This window comes from Anthonomus grandis, chromosome 8 (genome assembly GCF_022605725.1).
Source record: "Anthonomus grandis grandis chromosome 8, icAntGran1.3, whole genome shotgun sequence".
In the NCBI taxonomy this organism is placed as follows: domain Eukaryota; kingdom Metazoa; phylum Arthropoda; class Insecta; order Coleoptera; family Curculionidae; genus Anthonomus; species Anthonomus grandis.
Window position 1 is genome coordinate 34,362,760 of NC_065553.1, and position 19,999 is coordinate 34,382,758.

Sequence of the window (19,999 nt, forward strand, 5' to 3'; positions counted from 1 at the left end):
GTCCATAAAACTAGCATGCCAATTAGACTTGTGTTTTCCTTTGTTGACTCCCCTTGTTACCAGTTATCATCTTGGCTTAACAACGTTCTTAGAAATGTCTCAAACTTCAAAGCACCATATTCTGTAACAAATTCAGTGAATTTTGCCAAAAGCATTCAGAATGTTCACGTTCCAGATACAGCCCAGCTTATATCGCTAGACGTGAAAAACTTATTTCCAAGCATTCCACCCGCTGATTGTCTGGTCTTAGTCAAAGATCTTCTCAGGGGAAAACTTGATTCACTTTTGGTGGAAAATCTACTTTTGCTTCTTTCTACTGTGCTAGATCAAAATTTTTTTCAATTTAACAACCGTTTTTTCAAACAAAAAGAAGGTCTAGCAATGGGCTCTTGTTTATCGCCATTTCTTAGTGAAGTATTTCTTAGCAACTTGGAAACAAAAATAATGAGCAGTAATTTTAAAAATAACATCATCTTTTATAAACGGTATGTGGATGATATACGTTTGATTTGGAATGGAAGTGAGGTAGAGCTTACAAATTTCCATAATTATGTCAACTCTCTTCACTCTAAAATTGAGTTCACAATCGAACGGGAACAGAACAACACCTTATCATTCTTAGATTTATTACTTAAGAGGGAAAGAAATAAGATATTCTTTGAAATATTTCGTAAACGAGCAACAACAGATAATATTATACAATATAATTCAACATCACCGTCCTCACATAAATTTGCTGCTTTCCATTCTTTATTTTACAGACTTTTTAACATCCCACTTTCTCGTGAAGCTTTTAAAAAAGAATTCCTTACCATTAAACAACTAGCAGTCAGTAACTTTTTCCCTCTTAAACCTATATATAAAATGTATTTTCAGTATGTGAACAAGTATAAATTATCATTTAATTTTATCAGACAACAAACAAACTATATCAAAACTTTTAGGTCGTTGACTTATTTTGGACCAATTTCGTCACAATTATCCCGCTTTTTTTCTCCCTTTGGCATAACCCCAGCTTTTAAAACCAATAATACCTTAAATAGACATCTAATTAAAACTAAAGATAAACTACCCCCGCTATCTTCTCCAGGAGTTTATGAGATTAGGTATAAAGAGTGCCCTGCAGTGTACGTCGGCCAGTCTGGTAGGAAGATTTCTACTAGGATTAGTGAACACAAGGCCCAATACAACAAATTTAAAAATACCGAAATCACAGTGACCAGATCAGCTTTTGCTAATCACCTTCTCGACTCCAAACATGATTTTCCTGACAGCCAAAATATAAAAATACTGCATCAATGCAACAAAAGTAAAAAACTAGACTTGTTGGAGACAATGGAGATTAGTAAAGCTTTTAAAAGCCCAGATCTGTCCTGTGTTAATGAAAGGTTTGATTTTGATGGCCACCTAGTTTTTAATAACCTCAAGTAGTTCTCTTAAATGATGGTTAGATTTCTGAAATGTATAAAGGATTTGATTGTTTAGTTGAGTTCTTTGTACATAGATAGTGCCACTTTATTGTAATCTTTGTTTACTTAAATATTAGGTGTTTTGTGTATGTTATGGTAAGTTTTTGTTGAATTCTCCTTTTTTCGGGTTACATAATTTTAATTATTGTTTAGGTCTGATGATGCTCTAGTCGAGCGAAACATGTAACCTTCGTTATTTTATTAAATGTATTTGTGATGCTGTAGATTTCGTGTTTTTTACCTTTTATAAAAGAATAATTACTTTGAGATAAAACCTTAAAAATAGTACCATAACAAATAATAGTAGTTATTTATTAGAGTAAAATAGGCGTTTTAAAATAACTGCCTTCGCTAAAGCTAGTGTAGTAAACTTCATCATTTTACTCCCTATTAATAATGTTACTGCCTCATCTGTAAAAGCCAATAAAGTAAACTTTTTGACTGAAGGCGAAAAATATATTATTTTATTTTATTCTACTGAATCTTCTAATCTTGACCAACCTAAGTATACAAAGTCAAAAATTAGAAAGATAAATTGTAACCTAAAATTGTAAAGTAAATCGTCAAATTTAGATCATCAGGTTGACAAAAAATATAAGTTACGCTTTTCTTTTTAAATAGGTAGGTATTATTTGATACCGATTTTGGGGAAGTTTGAGGATGGGATCGTTGATATAAATATTTTTGATAGAATTTCTCTTTTGCGCGCCATCGTTTTTTTGTGCTCATGCAGTTTTGTATACTTTTGTATACTTAGTGTTGCCATTGCTAAGTGGGACACAGGAAATCCCATGTTATTTTTTATAGGGATTGGCTTTCCTCTTTAACTTAGAAAAAATATAATAAACAGCAATAAAATAGCACGTCACGCACAGACATTTTTTACTTATTTAAATAGCTTAAATCTCTACCACTTGTTACTTTGATAGTCAAAATACCTTTGACATATATATCAATTCACGCCGATTCTGTGAGCTTTATTAAGCTTTATAGCCAAAAATCTATATAAAAAATTATCTTTTTTTATTGCAATGTATTTACAGGTAACAACCAACATTTTTTTTATCTTGACTAGTGGACCGCCAAATAAGTTTGTCATTTTATACATGACTACTGTATTGGCAATAAATACAGTAGTCATTTGGCTTTTTACTTTGCGTAGTACCTGTAAGTACAGCGTGACAAAAAACTCATCAAGATTTTTGAACAAAACCTCTAAACAGATCAATTAAAAAAAATAAGTTATTTTATTGCTAGAAGATTTTATTATTCTTTAATTAACTTAAATATTTTTTCTCTCTACAAGGAGAATCAATATTTTCCTAGGTCCTTCTTGGCGATGCAACACCCGAAATAAAAATTAATCATCAAACGGTATTTTAATTATTTACCGATTTCAGGAAACGCAACGTTACTTGGTATGGATCTGGAAATCCTGAAAAATAAACACTTGTGTGAGAGACATTTTACGGACAGTGCTTTTCGAACGGAAAAACGGCGTTATTTAAAAACAAATGCAATACCCTACATATATTTCCCAACAGATGAACATTTAAAAGTACTATCACCAGAAAGGACCTATTCGGGGTAAAAACGGGCTTTACCTAGAGACAGTCCGACAACCAACGAAAATGTAACGAAAAAATTACATTTAAACGAAGGCGATCATAATACAAAAAACTAGAGGAAATAATTAAACTTCCAAATCATACAATGACGCCCAGAAAATTAATGTTAAAAAAACAAATAAAAATTCTCGGAAGTAAATTAAAAAAAAAAATAAATTCCGTATGCGACTTTTACACTTAAAACAAAAAAATAATAATCTTTAATTTCAAAAGTAATGCCGTTGTTAACATTTCTATTAGTAGTACCAAAAACATTTATTTTGATGCAATTAAATGGACAGTCTAGAAAAAATGGAACAACAGGGAAAAAGAAGTGTCTGTGTCAATTTTTTATAAATCTCCTGCGTCATATATGTTTTTGAGGCGTAAAGGTTTTATTTTACCGTCCGTTTCAACAATACGAAGATGGATGAGCGAAAATTTATTTAAAACAGATATTGACAACGGTTTAAAGTTTCATATTAAAAAAAAATGTAAGGGTATGACCAAAAATGATAAAAAATGTGTGTTAGCCTTTGACGAGGTTAGCATTAAAAAACTAATTGAATACAACAAAAAACTCGATCTCATTGAAGGATTTGAAGATTTAGGTGTCTTAGGGCATTCCTCAAAAAAAGCAACACATGCTCTCGTATTTTCGATTAAAGGCCTATATAAGAATTGGAAACTTCCGATATCCTATTATTTTTCAAGCCAATGTGTTAAAAGCGAGAAACTTTCAGATTTAATTAAACATAATTTAAAAAGTATTATGGATATAGGATTTATTCCGAAGGCAATGGTTTGTGACTAAGGATCCAATACCAGGGCGGCACTTACTCTTTTGGGCGTAACTAAAAGTAAACTTTTTTTTATACAAATAATAATAAAATATTTGCCTTATACGATGTACCCCATTTATTTAAAAGTGTGAGGAATAATCTCTTAACAGGCATGTTTAAAATTTCTGACAAAATTATTAACTTGTCCTGCAAGTTAGCTCTTCAGGTATTTTCAAAAAGCATGGCGGCGGCGATAAATACTTGTGCACAAACCAAACAAATCAATGAAAAGGAAGGAACTGGCACTGCAGACATTATTTTATTTATGAATGATCTTTTTGATGCTCTAAATAGTGAACGTCTATATGATAAAAATCCGTTTAGTTGTGGCCTTAGCGATAAACATACAAAAGTTATTGAAATCTTGAATAAGGGTAGATACATATTTAGTAATTTAATCAAACTTTCTAAGGCTCGTAAAAATAAAAAATCTAAAATAAAATTCTGAAACTTTAATTGAGTCAGTGCCGCCATGCTTTAATGGTATAATCCAAACAATAAATTGTATTATTGGATTGTTTGAGGACGAAAAGAAAGATGGAAATAAATTTATTTTAACGAAAAGGTTAAATCAAGATTTTATTGAAAATCTCTTCTCAATTTTACGTCAGCGAGTTGGATGGAATTTAAATCCGTCGGCCAAAGCATTCCGTTTGGCTTTTCGTATTCAAAGTATCACTAGCCTTTTAAATCCGTCAAAATCTGCAAACTGTCAAGAAGATTCAGATCAATCAATCTTGATAGGATCTGAAAATAACTTAGTAGTTGATACTAAGCTCGTTGAATCTGGTGACGTTGAAGATAATGGGAAAGAAATAAAAGTGAAAGAAAAAATGTTTAAATCAAAAGTTTCCAGTAATATAAACTTAGATTTATTTAGAAATGATCATCACTTGTCCACGTTGGAAGAAGGCGCAACTGAATATTATACAGGATATTTACTAAAAAAACTTCAAGATAAATTCCACTGTTCAGAGTGTAGTTTTAAATTCCAGAATAAAGATCTAATTACCCACTAATCGGATCCCAAAAAAAACTTTTTATTGAACAAAAATTATGGAGAGGAAAGACTTTTTCTAATTGTGCCATCCGAAGAAATTTCGGGCTTAGTCCAAAAGATGTTTATTTTGTCCAAAAAATATTTTATTGAATATAAAGCGCAAGATTGTTTGAGTTTCAAAATAAAGAACAAAATTATTGATCAAAAAGAGATTTCTACTTGGCTAGGAAGTAAGGACGATTCTTGTTACTCACACAAACTTTTTTTAGTGCATGTGCATGTTTTTTACTATTGAAGGATATTTCGAAAGTTTGTGTTCTCAAGACGCATGCCAATTAGCCAAAAAATATTTAAAAAATATTCGTATTTGATTAAGAATGTTATTGCGCCTGTTAAAAATTTGACTCCAATTTATTTTAACACCCTGTACCAAATTTGGTACACTTATGTTTTAGGTGATCCTGAACAATAATCCAGTACCATTTTTCAAAAATAAATATCGCTAATACTACTTCTCGATTTTTCGCACTTCAAACTTGAATACAGTAGGCCATGACCTGCTTTCTCTAAATATCAAACTTGGCTCATAAGTGCCTACTCATAAGACTACGTTCATCCAGGGACACGCTGTATTAAAAATGTGCATATTTTATTTGCAATTTTTTGTCAACCGCTCATTTTTTTAACTAGTTTGTGGATTTTTCAGGGAGAAAATTAAGAAAACAATACTCATTAATTGCATCAAAATTTATGTTTTTTTAATCTGAGACACCCTGTATTCTCATATTTATGAAAAATCCTACAATTTGAGTTTAAACACTTAACTGTATCAATTATATAGCTGTAAATTAAAATAATTCGTATTTATATTGTATTAGATTATATATACAGGGTGTACAGGTATATTAGATTATATAGATTATATGTATGTGATGTACATATAAGTATAAGTATTAGAATAATTTTCTTTTTTTTCGTCTAAAAGTGTTAATTATTTGCGGATCCAAGATTTTAGTAATAAATGTTATAAAAATGTGAATATGTACTACCTACATGTATATAAAAATCCAATTTTAGAATAACTTAAGCAGGAAGTAAAATATACATATACTTAGTACATATACATATATTATGTAAGAACATACCTATATTATTAAAATTAGAAGTTTTAAAATTTTTGTTATAAAATATAGGCAATTATGCACTAAAATTCAACCCGGCATTTTGTCCTGTTTAACTAGCTTTAAACCATTACTTTAAGTTTTTTAATCATAAAATAATATAGGTACTAGTAATGTTTCATTGATTTTGATATTTAAAATGTTTGTGAGAATTATTTTCTATTAAAACATATTCCTCCACTTTGTTCCTAATTAACTTCAAATGTCAACTTTAAGGATTAAGGTCTTATCAATAATAATTCTGCGATGCGGTACAAAGACAAATCAATGCAAAAAATGCCAAAAATTAAGTCTTTATAGATTTGGAATCGTTTTATTTTTCTAGACACGTGCATTTTTTTTAAATTTTAGAATTTGAAATAATAATGGAGAAATTTTAATTTTAATGAGAACAAAACCAAAATGATGACTTGATGAAACAATTTTTCGCGATTTTTACAAATTTTTTCAATGCAATAATATGGTAGGTGTAATATTTTATGTAGTTTTACAGAGGCAAATAATGCAGGCGACAAAACCTCACTATATATTAAGGCCCAACCAATTTTATCTCAGTGTATCTAAATAAATAAGGCAAAAAACATAGTCACAAGTTTCTAATAATAAGTTAAATCAATATGTTAAGAATAAACTAAAAATTAATTAAAACATGCATTTTCCCAAAACTTAATTTTTGCGAATACCTCGTTCTGCCTTTATACGGCGCGGCGCGGCGCGAGAGTATTATTCACAACAGATAAAATTTAAAATGTTATCAGTAATGGCAACGTCGCTTCGATTCTTACACGGTTAGCGCATACAATATTATTATTTAAGGAAGCATTGATGTCTCCTTGTCGGTTCACAGCTTGCTATTTATAGTTCAGTTCAGAGAATCTATTAGAATCTTTGATGTACCGCAAATAGTCCGTGTGCCGGTGTTGCTTGTATTGTCACATGACATGCATCTTTAAACCGCAAAATTTTATGTGGAAAGAGTCATAAAGTAATATTCTAAGCAATATTTAATCATTTCATTAAATAAATAAATGTTTTAAGCATTTTTTTAAGAATTTATACATTTGATTCGTAAAATGTGACTGCATGTGCCCACGTACTATTTTGTTAAACGCCTGACCTTAGTCACAGCCACTCAAGCGTGAAAAGTTGCACAGGTCCGGCCTTAAAATTTATTTGTATTTAAAACTTTATTATTCGGGATTTTTGGGTTTAGTTTTATTTTGGGTTAAGTTAGAAATTCAGGATAGTTGATAGCAAGATAATATTTAATTTAAATATAAGATTTAAGTACGTTAAATGAGTTTAACCAAAAATTTTAATTTCATAAGTTTAGTTTTTAGCGCCATCAGTCCCTTATAACAAGTTAAGTCTCTTTGCTTTGCAATATGTTAAGTTGGAATAATGTATTGACTACTGTTAACCCACTGCATAGCTTTCATTAAATAGTATTAAACAATTTTAACACTGCTTTTCCTGTTGTCAATATTAAGAAACGAAATAAAAAACCTTGATATACTAAGGGTTTACGACTATCTGGGAAAAATATGCGCTTCCTTTTTTACATTAGGAAATACGCTATGAACAATGCAACATTTTTAAATTATTATAACAGATACCGCAAGATTTACAGAAACTCAATCAGAATGGCTAAGTGGACCTACTTTCAAAGGAGGATAAATAATTCCTCCAACAGAGCAAAAAAATCTTGGAAGATTTTAAATGAGCTTAGGGTTAAAAATAATGTCTTGGTTATTCCAAGTACCTTAGATTCCAATGTCCTCAATTCCTTCTACTGTGATATTGCTAGTAACCTTGCAGCCAATCCTCACAAAAAATAGATCCCAGGAGCTATCTCAGCAATGTGGTAGTAGCCGAATCTTTCTTTTTTGCCCCCACAAGTGTAGAAGAGCTTAAACAGTTAATGGTTAATATTAAGAATAAGAGTTCATCAGGTTGGGATGGGCTTTCTCTTAAAATATTTTTTGTTTTACCTCTTGTTGCTTTGCAAGTCTTGGCCGAGTCAATTAACTTTTTCATTTATGTCTGGAGTTTTCCCAGAGTGCTTAAAAAGAGCAATGATTGTTCCTCTTTACAAGGGTGGCGATCGCGACTGTCCTTCTAACTTTAGACCTATAGCGTTATTGCCTACTTTAGCCAAGATAGTGGAACGGCTTGTTAAGGTGAGGATGGTTTCATTTTCAAATAGATTTGGCCTATTGAGTCTTCAGCAGTTTGGCTTTCGTGAGTCTGTGGGCACAAATGATGCTATCTTTAGCTTTCTAGAGCACCTGTACAACCGACTGAATGTTGGTGAAGTTGCAGCAGCGGTATTCTGTGACTTGTCCAAGGCATTTGATTGCATAAGTCACAGAGTGCTGCTGATGAAACTGGAGCTCTATGGTTTCAGGGGAACTGCCCTTGAGTGGTTTCGTTCCTACTTATCAAATCGTGTCCAGGCTGTCAAATTTAATGGTGGTATGTCTAAGGAACTTAATATAAATGTGGGTGTTCCGCAAGGATCAGTACTTGGTCTTTTAATTTTTCTCATTTATGTGAACGATCTGCCACAACTGCAGGTAACTGGTGTGTCGATGATACCACCATCCTCTGGCACGACTCTGATGTTTCTCAAATGGAGGCCAATATACGTGCAGATTTGTTAAAAATAAAAGACTGGTGTGATGCAAATTTTTTGACCTTTAATGTTTCCAAAACAAATATCCTTAAATGTAATACAAATGATATATGTTTAAATAATGAAGCCATCAATATGCCACCGTTCAGTAAGTTTTTGGGTCTTTCCATAGACAAGTTCCTTAAATTTGAAGACCATATTGTGAATGTATGTAGAAAAGTCTCATCAGGCTGCTACGCCCTAAGGGTTATTGCCACCAGTCTTAATTTCTCCATCGCCAGATCTGCATACTTCGCGATTATCGAGTCGCACCTTCGATATGGAATTTGCTTTTGGGATTCATGTTCAAATTCACTTTTTAGTTCAGTGTTTGTACTCCAGAAAGGGGCCATTAGATATCTATGGGGGGCCAAGCCTCGTGATTCATGTCGCCCGCTTTTTGCAAGTCATAATATTTAAACTAAGATAATTAATTATCTAATCAATATTTAAGCCAGAGGCAATTTTTAGTGTAAGGGTGGTCCAATGAATGGTTAGCCTCAATTCCACAAATATTTGTTTCCTAAAAATAAGCAAAAATTAAATTATTCTAGAGCATTTTGTAAGATTTATACATAATACATTTAAAATACTTAGTGTAATAATTCAATCAATGATTCACCATAGTACCTTCTTCAAAATACCAAACCACACAACTCTAAAAAACTAAAATATTCCTCTATATTGCACTGTTGTAATATACATACACTTACATTACCAAAGCCAAGTTCCACAATATTTACATCCCCCTCTATAGCTTTGGAGCCCATGAGGGCAAGCAACCTGTTTTCTATTTCTGATAATGGAATATAATTAGCAGCACCACCACCTGTTCTATTAATTTCTAGTTTTATTTTGGCTGCTTTTGCTTTGGTTTTGCACTTCCAATCAGTTAATACCTAAAACCAAAAGTCATGCATCCGATTTTTATATTATGTATAATAGGTACTTAATAATATTAGTACAAAAAAGATAAGCACTACTCATACCTACATCCACATATTATTATTATGTCTAGAAAGGAAATGGGAACTAATGTGGGTATAGGTAAGAAGGTAAGTGGTAAGTACCTATACCTATTTATTAATTTCATATAAAAAACTAAGTAGGTATAATAATGATTATATTACTTTTCTTTACTTTAATAATACTCACCCTTCTCCATTCATCCTTGGTTTTTTCACCAAATCCAAGACTATTTAATTTATGGGCAACATTTTGCCAGAGAGCATGCCCCTTTGTTTTGCCATCAGGGCCATTAAATTTGTTTGTTATTAACTCTGGATTTGCCTCACAGAGTTCTAGCAATATCTGCCAATGTTCGGCACGAACCCTCATAATAAGTACTTAATTGATAAATCAATGTTAAACACCAAAAAAACAAAATTCATGAACTTCACAAAGGCAAAAAAATCAGCTGTCAAATAAAACGTAAACAAATGTATTGAAAACCACACGTCCGGACATCTCGCCTTGAAGCGATTAAACGAGTTGCGTTCTGGCGACTATTTTTTCGCATAGAGTGCCGGTCATGTGGAATCCAATCAATCAGTGGAATTCCATACGACACGGAGTCCGGCTGCAGGGCCGCACTCGACAGATAGTATCTTAACAGAAATAAATAACATCAAACAACTAATTGATAATATTGAGAATGCAATCTCCTTCGCAAAAGTAAATATTATGCATAACTCTATTTTAAATGCTTATCAACTAAATGAGTTAATAACATCATTACAAAAGATATATGGCAAACAAAAAATTGTAAACCTTAAAGAACTAATCAATTACTATAATCTATTTAGTACTCAAGTAATAATAAAGAATGAAATAATTTTATTCTCGATATACATACCAATTTTAGACCTAATTCAATTTACTTTGTATAAAATATATCCCATACCCATTCTTAACCAAACAATCATACTTCCTAAACCCTTTGTATTGCTGAACGATGAAACCCAATGGTCAACAACGACGCCCTGTCCAGAAATTGAAGATGTATATATCTGCAACCAAAAGATGTTGTCAAACGAAGAAACTTGTATTCGAAAACTTCTGCTCAGCAATAACAATAAATGTCCAACTACCAGTATTCACTTCACAGAAACTACGATAGAGAAGCTACATGGAGAGGAACTCCTCATAATCCCAGCACGAAAAACTACCGCAAAAACGAACTGTCGTCCAAACTTTCTAGTCCAGTTAGAGAAGCCCAGCCTAGTAAAACTATCAAATTGCTCAGTAGAAATCAATGGAAGGATCTACGAAAAAGAAGGAAAAACCGACCTTCAATATGTCCTCGAAATTCCAGACTTGGACTTAACTGCAAAACCAAGTGACAAAAGCCCACAACTTGTAGTTCAAAAAGTCAACCTAGAAGAAATCAAAAACGCTCAAGCTGCCTTAAACAATCTGAAAATGGCCGGTACATTCCCAAAGGACTCTAGCCCTCAATATGGAAGGTACCTTATAACAGTTCCAATAGAAATTATCCTAATCCTGATAGCAATCATTTGGAAACTTAGAAGCTAGTTGCCCAAAGCCTACAAAGTTGACCCACGAGCACTCAGAAAATTGGCGAGCCTGCATTTTCTGAACTTAAGGAGGGAGGAGTTATATGACTCATAGCCACTTATCTAAATTGTAACCCTTAGCCCTTAAGATTATGATAATGACTGTTTATTTGTTTACTTTATAATTATACTTAAGTAATTGTAAGCCCTTTTCAAACTCACTTGCTAATAGATTCTCGTATAGTTCGTAGTCTTTTTAGTATAAGTCATTCTTGTACTCGTATAAGTTTAATAAATTGTTTTTTTAACAAGCTTTTGCTTTCGAGTTATTTAATTCTAACGATGAGTCACTGACTATTATAACTGACTTCGACTATAAATAATAGTATATCACAACCTTGATTGATCATAACGTATATTCTATTTCTGTTTTGCTTTAACATACAAGGAAATAAATATCCTATTCTCGTTTTTATTTAACCCGAAACTAGTTCCTTTTTAGGTAGTTAAAATAAATCCCAAAATCCTGCGGTGTTTCCAACAAAGAACTAATTAAGCCTAACCTAAAATAATGCTGGAATTAGTGTCCTTGCAGAGCACAAACGGGCCAGGAGTAAAAGAAAATTGTTTCTTTCTCGCATTACACGATTTCGTTTGGGAACTTTGAAACTTTATAATAAATTAGAGGGTTTAACTTTTAGTATTTAATGGTAAAATTTACCATTACAAAAATATGTGCAGAAAATGGTGGATTTAAATTAAAAATTAAATTCAAATGGCGGATTAAAATTTAAATCAAATTTTATGATATTCGATAAATTTATACATGTGCAGAAAGTTATGCTTTTTAGCCATTATATTATATAAAAAACTATACTTAATTATAATCAAAAATATGTACTACCGCAGTTTGAAAATTCATAATTATAAAATATTCCCAACATAAACTTCTCGTAACTCCAAAAAACTATCCTGCGGGACTTTTTAACTCTCAAAGGGAATATTGGCTGGTCTCCAAAGGCCCAACGACCTCGAAACTAAGAAATAACGGGAATATACAACTCCGGTCCAATCGCAAGGAAAAATATGGCATATTTTTACATAATATGTAAACGAAGCGAGTGTAGTAAAGTTAAAATCGATGCTATAAAGCTAGAAAGTACATTTTATAATGTACACTGGTGGCCAAAAGTAGATTATCAACTACTTATTTTTCAAATTTGTTTATATCACGGTTTAGGAAATTATAAATTAGGTGGGACCTTAGAACATTGAAAGGCTAGAATTAGTAAACAACAACTTTGTTTGAGTCCAACATGTGCACAGGGGCAAGAGGGGTGTTCTGTTTACAAACATATTTGCCGATTCTCTGTTCGCAAATTTCCACCGGAGGAAATTTTTAGCTATATTTTAACAACCATTATAACGTTAATTTAAATTATTTGTGTTGTATTTTATAGCAAGATTTAAAATAAAAAGTATAAATACCACAATTAACCTATTTTAAGAATAAATATAATATTCTTAAGCAAAAAAAAAACAAAATTATTAACATTCTTATCCCTAAAACTGCTTCTAAAAAATTTGAAGCGACAACACCGGAGCTTTTAGCGCCTGAGCCATACGCGTAGTGTCATCTGTCAAACGGCTTTTTGTTTATTTTCGGGATTCGTGTATTTTATTTCATTTTTGGTTTAAAAAGGAAAAATGCCACATTTTAGTGTTTTTTTAATTTGCTAGGATGGCAAAAACTTGTGTCGTTTGTGCCGCATCATGATAAAAGGTGATTCAAGGCGATCTTTTCACAAGTAAGTACCGATACTTTCATAACATCACATCATAGGGTTACCATAATCATAAACTTAGAATAGGGGATCTTATAAATATAAACCTAATAAAAACTTGAATGCGAAAGTATGCGTAAAATACCAAAATATTTATATTTTTAAATCTAAATATTTTTTTGAACATATTCATCTATCAATAGGCTATAAAAAATATAAAACTAGAATTTTGTCCCTGGTTTTATTACAGGATTTTATCTTTTTTTTTGTTGTTTTGAGAGGAAGAAGGCATAATATCCATGTACCTATCTATATATAGTTATGTTTTTTTAATATAGACATTAGGTAGATAGATGAAATTACTAATTTTTTATTGCCTAAAGAATTTTGAAATTTATTTATATATTGATATCTATGTATAAAGTTAATTTTGCCTTTCCTTAAAATTTGGTCGATATTTTTTTTTCTGTTTTACCATATTGCAACTTACAATAATATATATAGTAATTGGAACCATATATTAATTTATTACTGTATTTTTTTTTGCTTTTTGATTAAATATCAAATACTTATTATAGATTGCCTAATCCTAATATATGCCCAAAGGGAACAATGGATTTCATTATTGGAAATCAACACAATTAAAAAGAACATATTTGTTCAAATCACATCCTTAGAAGTGATTTCTTATATAAGGAAAATAATATTATCAGTAGCCAGATTTTATTAAAAAAATCAGCTCTACCTCAAAGGTAATTTTTTTTAAATATATTTTTTTAGCATAAAAAAATCGCTACAAAAAGTATTAGTGTTACTCATATAAGCTTTAGTTATATCTAACACTTATTAAATTAGGTAAGTGTGTAAAACTATTTTTTTACTAGGATTTCTGATGCATTGGTTAAAAACACAGCAGCCGATAATTCAGTTAATTTACCAAGTGATTTACCTTCAAAGCTGCAGGGGTAGTTTTCCTGAAGAGTGCAAAAAATTCTTTAGCTTCCAAAATGGTATAGTACAAACAGTGAATCTAATATAGACAAGTATGGATAATTAAAATAGATTAATATTCTTGATACACCAAATTTTGTATAATTACAGATCTGATCATTCATCATCAACAATAACTACATCTGAGATTAATAGTTACCGTGGGGTCTAGGTCAACAATTACTATTTCTCATCCAAGCCGTTTTTGTTTAACTGCTACACATTCCCAGACTCTGCCAAGAAAAAGGTAGAAATACACTCAAAATAGACTACTAGTTTTATGCTATGTATCATCCTATTCTATATATCTTATTTAAAAGTGATATAGTATTTTATTGTGTTATATTTGTTTAATTAAAATGCAATTATTGGAATAAATTGGATTATCATAATACATTTTTTTAATTTTTTCTTTTTAATTTTGGTAATACTATATTTTCATGTATATTATTCTAGGGTAAAATCAAAATGATATCCTGAGGACCTAAGCACTGATGATTCCACTGTTTCAAAAGCTAAATCACTTGTCACCAAATTATGGAAAAAATAAAGAACAAAAAATTAAAATTCGAAGATTGCAACAAATAAATTTGCGCCAAAGAAATTGAATTTGAGACATCTAATTCAATTATGAAAATACTCAAGAAATAATAATATGATTTTCCAGAAAGCCCAACATACTACATATTTTATTTGACTTGTAAAAGTACTTGTTTGTATATTACTACTAATAAACTATCTAATCTATTGTACAGAGTCTTTATTCTTAGGTAATCCTTGTTTTTTAGTATAAATTAATATGATATAACAATTGGTATTAGGTATTATATAGGTCACTATTAAATGTCTCAAAACTATTGTACAGGCTAAATACTCATAATAAAAATCTTATAATCTATAAAAAACCTGCAACTCCTTCACAATTTGAACATCCTTGTAGTTTTAACTCTTACCGCTGAAGCAATACTGTCCCCTTGAAAAAGTCAGCACCATAGAAGTATATATTATGTGATATAAAATAAGTGATGTAAAACTGAGTTTTGTCACTATAACAATATAACAATAACAATAAAATTTTGCGAAATGTTAAAAATTTGTGTCTTAAAACATGATTTATTAAGAAATCTATAATATTATATTAATAAAATATTTAATTTCCATAAAAATGCTTTGACAAAAATGGTGCCTTTTATTAGGACCTTCCTCTAGCGAAGTCCATTAAAAAAACACATAAATAGCTCATAAATGGTAATATTACTTATACTCAAACTCTATAATAATTAATTAAAATTTAGTAGGTAAATATTTGTTGACGACGTCACTGGTAGAGAGTGCTCGTATCCGTGGCATCAACAATGCGATCGAGCGGCGTTGCGATGCCATTACCGTTTTCTCGTTTCTTCGTACTTTATTTTCATTTATTTAAAGTACATATATTGACTTCGATATAGTGTATCTTATCAAAATTATTTTAAAAAAATGCTTGATATTTTATTAAATAAAAAATATAGGGAGCAGTAGTATTGTTTTGAGCCTTCGGAAACAACTAAAAATTTTTATGATATTATAAAGTGACTATTGCCATTTCTCTATAAGCATTTGGCATCATTGCATCAGAGATGTTGCTTGCAAACAAACCTGCCCATAGTTCCACGGCATGCTACTTCTAGCCTTTCAATGTTCTAAGGGTGGGACAGTACCTTATTAACAAACAACGGAGCCTAGTTGTAATGTTTAATTATATTTAAAATATTTACTCCTAATACCCAATTTTATTTATAAAAAAAATTAAAAACTAAACAATTTTCAAGTGGCAAAAATTAATTTGACAAGTTCAAAGCTTACTAAAATAAAAATAAGTATAGAAAATCCAAAGGGTTTTATTCAATAATGCGTTGCATAGCCTCTATTTCTTCTCACTCCCACCAACCTTTTGGGCATTGACCTAATTAAATTCTCAATATAGGACGTGTCAATGGATATCCATAATGCCTTCAAAGCTTCAAAAAGTTCTTGTTTATTTTTGAAATTTTTACATTTTTACATTGTTCTCGATCGGATTTAGGTCCGGTGACTGTGACGGCCATTTGATAACATTAATCTTTTCTTGGGTCAACCATTGCTTAACGACCTTGGTTGCGTGTTTCGGATCGTTATCATGTTGAAAGTAGCGGTTGAATGGCATAACCTTATCAGCGTAAGATACCATAACATCCTGCATTATGTCTTTATACATGAAACGATTCAAACATGCTTTCTATCAAGTGTAGTGGACCCATCCCATAGCCCGAAAAACACCCCCACACCATCACGGAACCACCTCCATGCCTGACTGTGGACACCGTATATTTGGGATCATACCTTTGGTTCACAGGACGCCTAACATATCTTTTGCCATCCGAATTAATCAAATTGAACTTTGATTCATCACTAAAAATAATCTTTTTCCATTCGGAGACTGTCCAGTGACTATGTTCGCGAGCAAAGCTAATCGCGCCCGTACGTTTTTTAAACTAAGCAGTGGTTTCTTTGCAGGGCGTCTTATTTTTAAATCACTATATTAAAGTCTCTTTCTAATGGTACGACAACTAACTGAACCCACACCTTCTTCTACCAAATGCGGCTTGATTTCTTTTGAAGTTGCGAATGGGTCAAGTTTTGCTTTTTTCAAAATTAATTTGTCAACACGACTATTGGTCTTCTTTGGTCGGCCAGTTTTTTTTAGAGGAACAATACTTCCACGGAGATTATTTTTTTTTATTATTTGACTTACTGTTGCCCTCAAAAGAGAACATTTTTAAGCAATATCCGCCTGTTTAACCCCTTTCCGGTAATCGTCGATTATTCGCATCTTAATATCGATCGATAAAGTTATACCACGTGGCATTGTGAATATTTTTTAAAAGTAATAGTAAGGAAAGTCAAATCAACAAAAACCAACGCATAAAACTCAGAGACTGAATAAATATGTTGTTTGTCAATCCAATTTTGGCCACCAGTGTATATGTTAAAAAATGATTTCTGAGTAAGTAATAAAAAATGATTGTTATCAAATGCTTTATTTCTCTTGTTTTTATAATTATCTAAAAAGAGGTTTTATCTTGGGCATACTTAAGAATTCTATTTTAATACTAAAACCTGTCAATATTTTTATAAACGTCCCTTTTTTTATAAAATAAGCTATCGCCAAATGAAAACCGACGTACCGGGCTTTAGAAAAATGTCAATTCTGCCAGATTTACATAATCTCGCCCGCAATAAATCTTCTGGGGATTTTGTTATTTAAATATACTCCGGTTTTGCCATTGACAATATAATACTTTGATATAAATTATGATCGCTCCTTCAGAAATTAAAATACGGCTTTAGTTATAAAGTAAATATAGAAGAATAAATTAGAAAATAGAGCAAAGAAAAACTGTTAAGAATGCAATTTTTTTCGTATTTTATACCTGAAGAAAATGAGAAATAAGAAGAATTTTTTAATCGAAACTTAATTAAGACTATAAGGCATCACTTAAAGAGGGAAAGAGAAAAAAGAGAGCCTGTTAGAGACTAGGGAAGAAGTATTATTTAATTGAAAAGCAGATTCTTAAAAAAGCAAAGAAAATAGGGAAAAATAAGAGAAGACAAGAAATAGGTAAGAAAAAGAAGAAAAACATGAGAACATATCTGTAGGCTGGAGGTATACAACACTATGTCACGATATTATAAGTTGTGGTAATTAACAAAACAATAAAAAAATTATACATTATTAGAGGTAGAATAGCACTTAATATTTTAATTATATTCTTTTTTATTATCATTGATGTTTTTATTGACTACATACATTTACATAAAAAACATTATTAATAGGATTTTGATGAACATGGTTTTATATGCCTCTAAAAAAAAATTATGAAAGTAAGAAAGGAGTTAACACCATAATGTTGAATGTTGTGAAAAGTAAGTGATAAAATTCACAAATTAGCAAAGAAAAAAGCTGTTAAATTGTAACTTATTTTTTATTAAGTTATTAGTTATAAAAAAATAATACATTAAGTATTTCTTAGTCACATTCATCACTCTCACGGTGATCATGATTACTGCTGCCATGTCTCAAGTTTGTATAAAAATCGTGACAATAGGAACTTGTATATGGCAGTAGTGCTAATAAGTCTTGATACTTCAGCTCGGTGATTGGTTTTCCTGTCTCGCTAAGCACATTAAGTTTATCTGGCAGAGTAATGTTTGGACTCCTTACTATGAACCTGCCTTATAAATTGTTGCCAATCCCAAGGAGTCATAATTTCTAAGCGTGTTAAGTGTTTCCTTTTTCTTTCAATCAAAGCATGGACGGTATCTGCTTCCATGTGTGTATGGCCTTTTAAGAGAAATTTTTGATTTATAACCTTGAGTTGAGGATATTTGACTAAAATCCAGAACAGAGCAGCAATAATTGCCATATTTTTGTTTTGTCCGTAACAGTTATCTGACCAAATAGTCAGTTCTTCAATATTATTGTCCTTAATATTAGAAGATACCCACTTAATCAAAGCTGATGCAATCTCATTTCCCCCTCGACCAGCTTTGCTTTCATCCCACATCATATTGGGAGCTTGTCCCGTCGTTGCGTCATAAATAGTAAAAACCACAGGTAAATAGTGGCGTCGGTAGGCACTTTTGTAAGTCAACGGTTAAAACTTTAAGTGTTGGGTTATTTATATTACGATATCCTCAGGTTTAAGCGCATATAGTAGTAGACCTATTTCTTTGCAACTAGTCCCTTTTCAAGACCTTTATCCTCACACCATTCCAAATAGTTTTTATACAATTTTTCTATGTTCAGACGTTGATTGAAGAGGCTAGAAGATACGCATATTTACGGGCAAAAACGTGACCCAAAAAGCGCGCGGCGGGTAGATGGCGCCACGCTCAAACGCGCTGTAGGCATCTGGGTTCTTGTCGACGGCCTACTACGTCTAATCTAATAATGTGATCGCCAGTTTAAGACGCGCTGCATGTTGGGATTAATCCGTTCAATGGAAACTACCACACATAACTCACAACAACTTATTATATTTCTCGCAACTTAATAAATTAATTTAGACATTTAGCCTCTTGCCACACGCTCAAGTTACTTTAAGAGTTCAAGCTCAAGAGAGCTCTCAAAAACGAATAATGGTGGGTTGCGTACCTCGCACATTCATTAACCTGAATAAAAAGAGACAGATATAACCGAGGACAGAGATAGACATGTGATGGAAACGCAGTTCCCTACAGCGCGCGGAAATCTTTTTGCCGTTTGTGTCTCATTATTGTTTAGCGGAGCTCGCCAGCATCGTCTAAGGGAGTTCTTGCATGTTTGGCGTATTATTTTGTATTATTATTGTTTTGAATTATGTCAAATTCAAGCAAAATTAACGAGTGTGCTTATCGGGGATGTACTAATACTAGGAAGAGAAAAAACAATTCTCTTAGTTTTTTGAAAATTCTTTTAGTTTTTTTAAATGGGAAACTGAAAAATACCAGCAAACGAGAGAAAAACAAACTTCTAAGAAGCCGCATAGCAAAATACGTATCGTATCTTATCAATGATTGAAAATTAAATCTTGCCTTTTCAGTCAATGTTTAAACAAATAAAATAAAAAATATTGATAAAGATTGTTTAAATAATCTTTATATGTAAATACTTTTACTACCATTTATTTATGATTATTTCGTTATGTAAAATTTTCTGCTAAAAATATATGCGAGCCCCGTCTTATTTCAGTTGGCCCGCTTAGTAAAAAATGAATTTATTATTCTTTTATCGAATCTTTATTCCACAATATTACAATACCAAAAAGTATCTCATATAAACATTATGTGTTATCTCTAAAATTAGATTTTGATTGATTGATAAATTTTCGAATCATATTTTAAATAGTAGAAATAAATTTCTTGTTTCTATTTTT

The 19,999-nt window shown here is 31.4% G+C and overlaps 2 protein-coding genes across 4 annotated transcripts in view; both read right to left on the minus strand.

The window, feature by feature from the left end:
* Positions 1-19,999, minus strand: part of LOC126739056 (uncharacterized) — a 782,471-nt gene that overhangs the window by 190,837 nt on the left and 571,635 nt on the right. The window lies entirely within an intron of this gene.
* On the minus strand, positions 9,287-10,262 carry LOC126739062 (uncharacterized). Its single transcript, XM_050444586.1, has 3 exons — positions 9,929-10,262; positions 9,492-9,672; positions 9,287-9,439 (listed from the first exon to the last, which is right to left on the minus strand). Exons 1-3 carry the CDS (start codon positions 10,109-10,111, stop codon positions 9,432-9,434), a joined length of 372 nt encoding a protein of 123 aa, XP_050300543.1. The 5' UTR covers positions 10,112-10,262; the 3' UTR covers positions 9,287-9,431.